The following is a 10,799-nucleotide window of genomic DNA, read 5'->3' as shown; positions in this document are numbered from 1 at the left end:
AGCGTTTCGAGGCGAAAGTGCATGTACCAGCACTAATCGATGCCTCCTGCTCCGACTTTCTGTTATTTGCAACAATAACTTCAGTCATATGGTGCGCTAGCTCCAGTTTCCTGGAGTGCATCCAGTCTTCCACTACGCGTATTGATAGCGCGGCCTTTAACTCTACCTCTCTAATTGACTCGCCATAGACCTCAAGAGTTATGTCGTCGGCGAAGCCCACGATCACCACCCCTGGAGGGAGTGCTAGTTTTAACACGCCGTCATATATGGCGTTCCACAGTACCGGACCCAGGATGGAACCTTGCGGTACACCTGCGGTAGCCGGAACGCTTTTCGGACCCTCGTTTGTGTTATACACTTGCACTCGATTCTGAAAGTAATTGCCCAATCTTGTACAGCGGCGTCGGCACTCTGAGACTCTGTAGCGCTAAGGCAATGGAGTCCCAGCTGGCACTGCTAAACGCGTTCTTCACGTCAAGCGTGACGACAGCGCAGTAGCGAATGCCCCTCCTCTTGCGTTGGATTGCAACCTCAGCCGTTCTGGTGACGGAGAGAATTGCATCCACCGTGGACCTACCTTTTCGAAAACCGAACTGGTTGCTTGATAGACCGTTCTCACTCTTTGTATATTTCACCAGTCTATTGAGGATTACCCTCTCAAGCACCTTGCCCGCCGTGTCCAGCAGGCAGATTGGTCTGTATGCCGATGGGTCACCTGGTGGTTTCCCAACCTTCGGAAACGGCACCAGCCTCTGGCGCTTCCACACGTCCGGGAAGAGGCAGTCGTCAAGGCATTTCTGCATGACCGCCCTGAACAACCCGGGGGCTTCTTTGATGGCTGTCTTGATGGCCAAATTCGGGATTCCGTCTGGTCCCGGAGCCTTGCCTACCTTCAGGGAGTTTGCGATCTCGATCAATACATCTTCCGTCACCCTTACCGCATCGTCCGCCTCTGCACGGCTGCCGTCACTCACGGTAGGTGGTGACTCGTCAGCCGGAGGCCAGGGACTTGGTTCGTGGCTTGGAAAGAGGCCCTGAATGATCGTTTCTAGCATCGCTGGTGATTGTTCGGCCGTTTCGGTAGACCAACTTGGCGGAGCATAGCAACTGCAGTAGAATACTCCATCCACTTTGGCAATAACGTACCCCTCTCTGGAGGTCGACACAATCTTCTGAACCGGGGACCTGCCTGTCGTGCAAATGGCCGTCTTCCCAGACTTGTCCGATACCCAGTTACCGTTTCCGGTTGGGATACGGTATGGGTCCGAGACGATGGCCACGTCCGACAACGACTCAGCAGCCGCTTGGTGTAGCAACTGCTGCGCCGCATAGCAGTGGTTCAGGTTTAACTGTATCACCCTCAGGCCTGCGGCTTAGTAGTCGGCCGTGAAGCCGGACACTTGGGGCCTCCCATGGCGTGTTTGGCGTCCCGTTTACCGGTACATACCAGACACTTGGGAGGTGCACCGCAGTCCCGTGCCTTGTGGCCTGCGCCACCGCAGCAGCGGCATAAATTGGACCTGTCGGGCCCTTTGCACGACCAGGATTTATGCCCCCGCTCAAAGCACCTGAAGCAAACGTCAGGCTGTTGGAAGGTGCCCAGAGGGCAGACCGACCAACCCACCTTCAACGTGGCCTTCTTCAGGGCCTTGTTACCCTCCGTTAGTTGAAGCTTTATGGTCGCAACCTGGGTGCCGGCCGGGCCCCTGCGGAGACGAACTGCCTCTGCGGTCACTACCACTTCACACTCACGTTCGAAGGCTTGTGCTATGTCACACCCTTCGGTGATCTCGTCCAGGTTTTTAAGCTGGAGAGTCACTTCAGGAGTGAGGGCTCGGATTTTAACCTCCTCGCCTAGCACTTCCTGGGCCGTCTTTTTATAGGCACAGCTCTTGCCCTTCGCCTCTTTGCGGAGTTCAAGGATCATCTCGCCGGTGCGTGACCGACGAATTGTCCTGAAGTCCGTGCCGGTGTCTTTGAGCTTGGGTTCGCCTCTCATGGCCTTCAAGACTTCGGCGTACTTAGACGCATCGGTCTTGAAAATGAGGGCGTCACACTTGCTCCGCCTACTCGCCCCTTGCGGCTTCTTATTGCGGTCGCCGCGCTTCGCGCGTCGTTCCCGCTTCTGCCGCTTCTTATTCACCACGGTGGTCCAATTCGTGGCTACGCCGTTTGCCGGTTCGCCGTTTGCTGGTTCTTTGCTCGGCTGGACCGACGAGCCAGCTTCATGGCTGTCACCGAACAACCGCCTTCGTTGCGTCCTGGGGGCCGTTTCCTCTGGAGAGCCCCTCGCACGTTTGCCAGTCGGTTAGGTTGAACAGACTTCGGGAAACGATGCTGCAGCTGTTTGTGTGTATTTAGACACAGCTGCAGCACTCCCTTTTTAAGGCTGGTTGAGCCTCGCCTCTAGCGCAAGTGCCTTGCTTTCGGCATCGTTAGCCCGTTTAAGGGCTTGCGAAAGCTCGGACTTCGCGCTGCAAACGTTCATACGTAACAACAGAAGACATTGTTTCAGGTCTTTTGAAATGTTGCTACGTTCGTCCGTGAACTTGAGTATTTCATCAAGTTGTACGGACACCGCTTCCACGCTTGGGAACTTGTTCATGTGGCTTTTTACCGCAGAGAGTAGCATAGCCCCAGATATCTGTTCCCGCTCCTTTGCGGTTTTAGGTGTTTCCACCTTACCACCAGTCTTCGCCGTTCCGGTTGGTGCTGGCTTAGGCGTGCCCACCTTTGCCCCAACTCGGAATTCCCCTGTCGGTGTCGCAAAAGGTGCACCAACCTGTGCGCCACCTTTACCGGCCTCGGCCAGTCTCGGTGGAGACCGGGCGGTGCCCGGCCTGGCAAACGGGTTTACTAACCCGTCCGCCCCATCCACTACCTTCGCCTCTTCGTCGATTTTGTAAGCAAACATTTTGGTTAAAAGGGGATCAGGGTCTAGATTAATTCCATCGTCAACCTGTATAACGAGGTCCTCTACCGGTAGACCTTCGAGCACGGTCTCACAATTAGAAGCAAATTTCCGCAACCAAAATCCACCTCGGCGTAACATCTCCTGCAACTGCACTCGCAGCTTTTTAGCTGTATCTGTATCGTTCGCACCTGTTATCACATCGTCCATATAACAATCTTCCTTAACTGATTTCGAGGCCAGTGGGAATCGATGCTGCTCATCTGAGCCAACTGCATAGGTACCCTGGTTGCCAAAAATGGTGCCGGCTTCGTGCCATACGTAACAGTCGCTAGTTCGTATTTAGAAATTGGAACGTTAGGTGAGGGACGCCACAAAATGCGCTGAAGCCGCCGTTCCTCGGGGCGAATTTCGATTTGCCGAAACATCTTTTCGATGTCGGCGACCACCATAATCTGACGTGTACGACTCTGAAGTATAATTGAGCGCAAATCTTCCTGAATAACAGGGCCTACCAGCAAACTGTCGTTCAAAGAAATATTGGTAGATGTTTTTGCGGAGGCGTCAAACACCACCCGCACCTTAGTAGTTGTGCTGTCTTCCTTCACCACTGGGTGACGTGGGAGGTAGCATCGCTTAACGTTCGCATTGTGTTCATCGGGTATCAAATGCATGTGGCCCATGGATTCATATTCGCTCATGAAGGCTGCACATTGCTCTTGCAGATTTTGATCTCGTTCTAAACGTCTCTCCAACTGCATGAATCTCCGCTCTGCTATAGCTTTTGAATCACCAAGCTGGGATAGCACCTCACTATTCCTCGGATAGGACACCGTGTATCGATCGTGTATAGTTTGTGTAAAATATTCCATGCACCTAGCTTCCTCGGGAGAGTGATTGTGATCTTGACCGATGTCCTCAGTTTCCCAAAACCTTTCCAGTAAAGTATCTAGCTTATTACTGATTGCGATGTCGCAAGTTACAGACTTAATAGGACTATCCACCAAACATTTGCCCGTAACAACCCAGCCAAACACCGAATCCACCAATGAAGGTAAGGTATCCCCTAATCGGATTTTACGACCAGTTATGAAAAAGTCGAAAAAGGCTTCAGCTCCCAACACCAAGTCAACTGAGCCACCTTTGAAAAATGTTGGATCTGCCAGTTCGATCCCGCTTGGTAGTTTCCATTTGTTTATATCGACCGATGATTAAGTCATTTGAGCAGCGATTTTCGGGAGAATGTACATATCCATCGGCTGAGAGTAACCCGTAATCTCGAATGTACTTTCACAGTTATTTTGCCCTGGGCCCTGGTAGCCAAACCTTGGATACCAACGACTTCAACCATGCATCGGTGTTCCTTAACCGTAAGTAGTTTCCGCACTCTATTGCTGATCAAATTGCATTCCACAGCACTGTCCAACAATGCTCTGGCATGAACCTGTTCACCTCGATCATCTTCCAGAGTGACAATCGCAGTGAGCAAAAATACACCCGTCGATGAACCAGCCGCTGCGTTGCAGGCTACCCTGCTAGTAGTCGCCAATGATGGCCACGGCGAAAGCAATTTCGACACAGGGAACGATTTCTAAGTAGTGCATCTCGGTCGGAAACGATCATTTTTTGGAACGATGGGCATTGATAGAGAGGGTGATTGTCCGAGCAGCAAACACATTTACTGCTACCCGATGACTGTTGAATCGATGCACTGTATGCCTTAACCGAGGTTGGTCCCTTTGGATGTTTAGGCTGTATATATTCTACCTTATGTTCATTGGACTTGATAGGCAATGAATCCAGAATTCTGACTCTACGTTGCAAGAACTCAAGCAGCTCCTTAACCGTATCCGAATCCTTAGACGAAGAAAATTCTTCCCATTCTCTACGCGTGCCATGATCCAAGCGCGAACATAGAAGATGAACCAATAGCATATCCTAATAATCAGTCTGTTGAGGGGTGACTTGATCAAGTGACTTAATAGTTTTTTCGAAAGTATCCAGAAGGGTATGTAACTCACTAGCCGATTCTCTCCTAACCGTTGGTAACTCATAGAGAGCTTGAACCTGTCGTTTGCGGAGAACCTTCGTATTTGAATATCGCTTCGTTAGTAATTCCCACGCGACGGTATAATTTGCCTTAATGAGAGGGAGAGAATCTATAACCGATAGCGCTTCCCCTTCTAGCTGGCTACGCAAGTAGTGGAACTTTCCTATCTCAGGAAGATCAGTCTGCCAATGAATTAGTGACATAAAGAGATCACGAAACGTAAGCCATTCGTCTATTTTGCCACTGAATTTTGGAAGGGTAAGTTGGGGCAACCGCTCATGAGGGGTGGACGTGGGGGGATTATCGAGAGAGCGAGTAGTCTGATTTAATATGGTTTGATCACAATCTTTCTTTTGCTTACCAATGAGAAATGTTTTTAGCTCGTAGAACCAATTTTTAAAGTCGATGCGATCCTTCACGAAACTGTCCGTATCGGCAATCGATTCTTCGTGGGACTCAACGTCCTTAATTGCCTCGTTCATTTTGTCCCACATTCGATCTAGCTGCTACGACTGACGTCGACCTCCGCCAATTTCGTATCATCCCGGTGCTGTTCCATAAATCGATACATATTGCCGAAAGACGTCTGCAGTCCGCGTAGCTTCATTTGCAGTGATTTCAGCTGCGGTGATTTGTGTTTAGCAGCAGTCATAGTGTGTTCCTCAAAAATGAGACCAAAGTAGCAAAGTTTGGGGGGGTTAAAGTATTTGGAGAGCCAATTACCTGATGGCTCTTGAATATGAGCCTTTGTTTTACATTAAAGATGCTCCTCGAACAAACTCTAACTCAACCGATGGTCAGATGTCGATCAGCTGATATTGATTGTACACGACTGGGAACGCGGGTATCCACTCAGGTATCAATTTATTTCCAATTGCAGCTCGTTTACTCCAGGTAAGTAAGTGTAGCACAGCGATGAATTAATGCCAAAATCGAGTCGCTAAAATCTGGGTGTCCACAAAACGAAAGACCGCGAGCACTGGGATTTGGATTGTAGGTTATTGGAATCGCACTCACCGATTTTTACTGAGGAATTGGGCCTTGTATAAATAGTTCCGTGGGGCTTCCTCTAGTGAATAAACCGACGCCAATTAGAAAGATGGCGTCTCCTGCTGGGCAATCCGTAGTTAGGTTTAACTTCCTATAGCGATGACTGATGTCTCTTGGATTGGGTAATTGGGTTCCATCATCCGGTTCGAAGGACCAGTTGTCCGATAGCTCTTGAGGGTCCGAAGTTGGTTGGATGGACATCAGCCAACGGTGAAACAAAACGGCTTCCAGCCAAACGTATTATTTCCAGCACTCGCGGGAGACGGGATTTCACATTGGCGATAAATACACTTTCTTTAATTTACACCAACACCGTGCTATTACTATTGCTTCATTATCTACTTGTCTTAAATCTAATTAACATTTTCGAGATTTATTTAATCGTGCCAGTAGCGAAAGAGAAGAAAGAATCATCTGCGCTAAGCGCTTTTATAGAATCGAACCCAAGCCAAAATCAACCGCGAATCGCAGCCAGTTGATGCAGTTCCTTCTTTTGCTGCAAATAGTAAGACTTGAGCGAAAAATTATGTGATTCAGGTTCAATAGCTCAAAAATTCTTCAAATAAACTTTGAGGCTTAGCTGAAGTCAAAAAAGGTTAATTGTGTTTGTCAATGGCATTTATTGACAACTGAATGTTGCCACGCACGCTATATTACAAGCCACGCACGCTAGCCACACGATTTATAGCAAGTCACACACGCCAAATTTGCAAGCCACACATGCTAGTAACAACTACCACCGCCGCTGGAAACAGTCTCTTATATAGCCCAAAGAGTGCATTTCCGGCTTACTAGGTACTCCATTCTGTCGTCCTTTTTAGGAAAAGGCAGCAAGTGACCAATCAAAAGTCGACATTTGTGTTTCGACAATGTTCAACGATTTTCAATAGTACAATAGTTCCAACAGTCAGATTACAATTTTCTGCATTCGCATGGGTGCTTGAATGATTTTCCAATCGATTGCTGCAATAATGACAGAAATTGGTTGGAAACTGACCGAGTTTAAAACGTTTGATATGGACAATTTTCGTGACGCTCTCGATGTTTTCGGTTTTGAAGTTGGGTCCCTGTATATGTTGCCGTAAGACGTATTCTACGTCAAAACGCACATTGAAGATTTCTGCTTGATTCATTTTCCACTTTAAATAACGTATTTCTGGTAGCCAACAGCACAACTATACCGAATATTTAAAACATAGCATTTACCCACATATCAGCATACATTAACACAAGTAATTTCAAACATGGAGAGCGTATCGTTAACCCGGATGCAAAAAAGCTTTCTCTTGAATTTTTATTTTACAAAGTTTTACTGAATTCTGAGAGGTTGCTGCCAAGTTAGTGTAAAATACGTCTACAAGGTCATGAGAAATGTGATTGTTATGATCGAAAAGACTGCTGGGAAAACCCTAGCTTCTGGTGTACACCTCGACTAATAAAAAGATAACAATTTTAGCCACCAGAAAAGGCATTTATTGAAATATATTAGTTGAAAGACCCCAATTAATCCACCTAGCGGTGATGGCTAGCCTTGCTCATTCGAACTTATTATTTGTTAAAGTAGATTTACACAAACACTTCAATTTAAAAAAAAAAACAAATTGAAAATTTCTGCTTGATTTATTTTCCACTTTAAATAACGTATCTCTGGTAGCCACTAGCGCAACTATACCGAATATTTAAAACATAGCATTTACCCACATATGAGCATACATTAAGACATGCACATGCAAATACCATAAAATAAGTATGTTTCAAATACATCACGCGAAAAATCCAGATGATTACTCCTGGTTACTGGAATACATCCTGAAAAAATCATTATCTTATCAAAAAAAAAAATCAATCCTGAGTATTGCGGAAGCGTTATACCCAGAGGCCAGCAATCAAATTGAGACGTCACTTTAAATTTCTAGATAGTAGCTTCCAATTTATGGAAAACAACCTAAAAAGGACAAATATTACCGATTGTTTTTCAGAAACCGGAATAATGCTCGGAAGCCGGGGTGAACTATATTCTTTACTTTGCAACCCAATTCGGCAGCTTCCGGTTTCTGGAAAACATCGTCAAATTGTCAAATACAATCCAATGAAGGTCTATCTCCTCTTTAAGTTCTAGTATATTGATGTTATTTATAAAGTTATAATTTAAGTATGTTTGTGAATTGTGACAATCGGTCCAACCTTTCTGAAAAAATTAGTGAGCTTAAGCAGTACTTGGAATATGTTCTATTCATAAGGCGATTTCTTTCTTTCATACATAACGGACAAAGTTATAGTCCAATTACAATAAAATTCAATATGGTCTTGTGCGGTAACTAGGATAACGGGGGTATTTTGGCCCACATGCATATTTTGGCCCACCCGATAACATTTTACGCGTTTTATCTGTTTGATTCAATAAATATTAGAAAACTATGCATGCAACATTGAATAACACACCTAAGAATCATACTACACTATAATTTTCGGTGAAAAACTGGCTCTAGGTAGTGTTATTTTGGAATTAGTTCATACATATTCAAAGTCATGGCTGAGTCAACCCAAAGTCAAGAGGAAGTGGTAAAATACAAGTCAACGTCCGGAAGCTATTTTAACAAATATGTATGCTTATTAAACAATTCGTTGTTGTAGTAACATCAATAAAATGTCATAGAAACAGTTTGTATACTCTAACATGTTGGAAAAAGTTGAAAAAGTGATTAAACGCATGGCCGAAATATGTTTGCCTCTTTCTGAAGCAAACATATTTTGGCAATGCCAAGTTTTGACATCTACTTGATTACCGTTCGGCCGTTGCACGTGAACAAAGAACAGCTTGTGACGATTTACAGGTAGTAACTTCCTAATTTATCACATTTAACGATATGGAATTAGATGAGATGCCTAAAATTAACAAAAATTCACAGCAGAAGGATGTTCTCCTCAAACCCACTATTTTTGCTATAAAAATACCGATGATAAATATAATTAGTCCGAACTATTTCCATACACGTCTGTAGATATAAAGGTGGGCCAAAGTAAAAATTTGGTAGACCAAAATATGTTTTAGTACTTCGTAGAAATTTTGATATTTCTAGGATATTTTTCAATATATTGCATTGTTGAACGGTGTATATTAAAATAGACACTTAGCTTTGAACAATGGTATAATAGAGTAGGTATTTATGTTGAAAAAATGTGTTTGTTTTTAATGAACTGTGCGAACACTTCCCAAAGCTGGCCAAAATACCCCCGTTACCCTAGACCTTCAATCACTAATTTTGAAAAAAAAAAAAAAGAAATTGATTCAGTAATTTCTAAGAAACATGAGTGAGTTTCAAAGCCTCCGGAACACGTTTTTTTTTTAATAAAATTTGAACCACATGTTTAATCATTAGTTAATGATTCTCGAAAAAGAACGTTCATTGACACCAGTTTTGTGTAAATTGGTTGTGTAGTTTCTGAGATAATGAAGTTTCGTGATACTCACATGTTTAAACACGGTGCCTAAACTAAAAATCCGATTACAATGAAATTCAATAGAGTGTTATAAGGCTACTAGACCTTTCATTTGCAACTGATTTTTATAACGTGATAACGTGTTTTATAACGTGATTTCACATTTTTATAAATAACGCACAAAGTTACCAACCGATTACAATGAAATTCAACAGCAACTTATGGGATAACTAGACCTTTCGTAGGTGACTAATTTTGTGAAAATCGGTCCAATCATCTCTAAGAAAAATGACTGAGTTTCAACAGCCTCCAGAAAACATTTATTTGTATAACTTTTGAACCATATGTTTAATCACTTTGAAATTTATAAGTTAAGGGTTCTGGAGATAGCCCGTTCATTTGACATCTGTTTTGTTGGAATCGGTTGTGTAGTTTCTGAGATATTGATGTTTCGTGATTTTTACATTTTGATACATAACCTTTAAAACTAAATATCCGGTTACAATGAAATTCAGAAAATGCTCAGCTCGTCGAACTGAGTCGAGTGGTATACGACATTCGGCCCTTTGGAGCACTTTCATACCCTTGGTTTTTTCAGTGATTGCTATACATTTCTAGGAGAAAGGAAAAAGCATGAATTTTGACTTAAAACTAATTTTTTAAGCAAACTATTCGATATACGATGTTGAAGTCTAGATCAGAGTTGTGTATCTTGATGATATTAAAAACTTTGTAAAATATACCAACTCGATTGAATAAAAAGCTCAATTAAATGGTTTTAAGAGAGCAATGACAGAAATTTAACTGGATTTTAATGGTCTTACAATATAGACACTAACTGTTTTCGAGAAACATTCAATAATTTTATAGTTAAATAACTTTGCCGAAGACCTAAACTTGTTATTTTGCAACTATATGTTGTTGCTTTCATTATTACTGTATAATACTTCCTTAGTAATATTTTAACGAATATCTTAAAATGTTCATATCGCATAATAAAAACTTCTTTGAATACAACTATATGCTAAAACGTCAATAAAACTTTTCTCCGTCCCACTGAGCGGCGTCTGGTTTGGAAGCCTGATAATTAGACATATTTCAGTCGGCTGTGTTCTCAATATCCCAAAAGTCGAGTGTCATCCATCGATGATAATGGCTCATTGACCCATCCAAATTAAACTGTGTTTATGGTACATGTACCTGTAATCAGGTATACTTTAAATTTAATTCAAAAGTAAAATCAAACTACATAATCTACTTTCGAAAGTCACATTAACAACTTAACATACACTCAAAAGTGTATAAACTCAAAGTAAAGCCTTGGTGCTACATTCCGATTAGGAACTC

At 43.5% G+C, this 10,799-nt stretch overlaps 1 protein-coding gene across 1 annotated transcript; it reads right to left on the bottom strand.

Moving 5' to 3' along the window:
- Positions 1-3,108: 3,108 nt before the first annotated feature.
- On the bottom strand, positions 3,109-5,443 carry LOC129720021 (uncharacterized). The gene is made up of 2 exons (XM_055671430.1): positions 5,323-5,443; positions 3,109-4,070 (listed from the first exon to the last, which is right to left on the bottom strand). Exons 1-2 carry the CDS (start codon positions 5,441-5,443, stop codon positions 3,109-3,111), a joined length of 1,083 nt encoding a protein of 360 aa, XP_055527405.1.
- Between the last annotated feature and the right edge of the window lie 5,356 nt (positions 5,444-10,799).

The sequence above is a fragment of the Wyeomyia smithii genome, chromosome 2 (genome assembly GCF_029784165.1).
Source record: "Wyeomyia smithii strain HCP4-BCI-WySm-NY-G18 chromosome 2, ASM2978416v1, whole genome shotgun sequence".
Classification (NCBI taxonomy): Eukaryota; Metazoa; Arthropoda; class Insecta; order Diptera; family Culicidae; genus Wyeomyia; species Wyeomyia smithii.
This window is presented reverse-complemented; position numbering and strand designations above follow the sequence as displayed.

Bases quoted from the DNA above. Each gene is read 5' to 3' on its own strand.
- LOC129720021 (XM_055671430.1), bottom strand. From the start codon at position 5,443: ATGAACGAGGCAATTAAGGACGTTGAGTCCCACGAAGAATCGATTGCC. The intron at 4,071-5,322 runs GTAAGCAAAAGA...TCGAACTGGCAG, and splicing joins GCTAAAAACATTTCTCATTG to ATCCAACATTTTTCAAAGGT.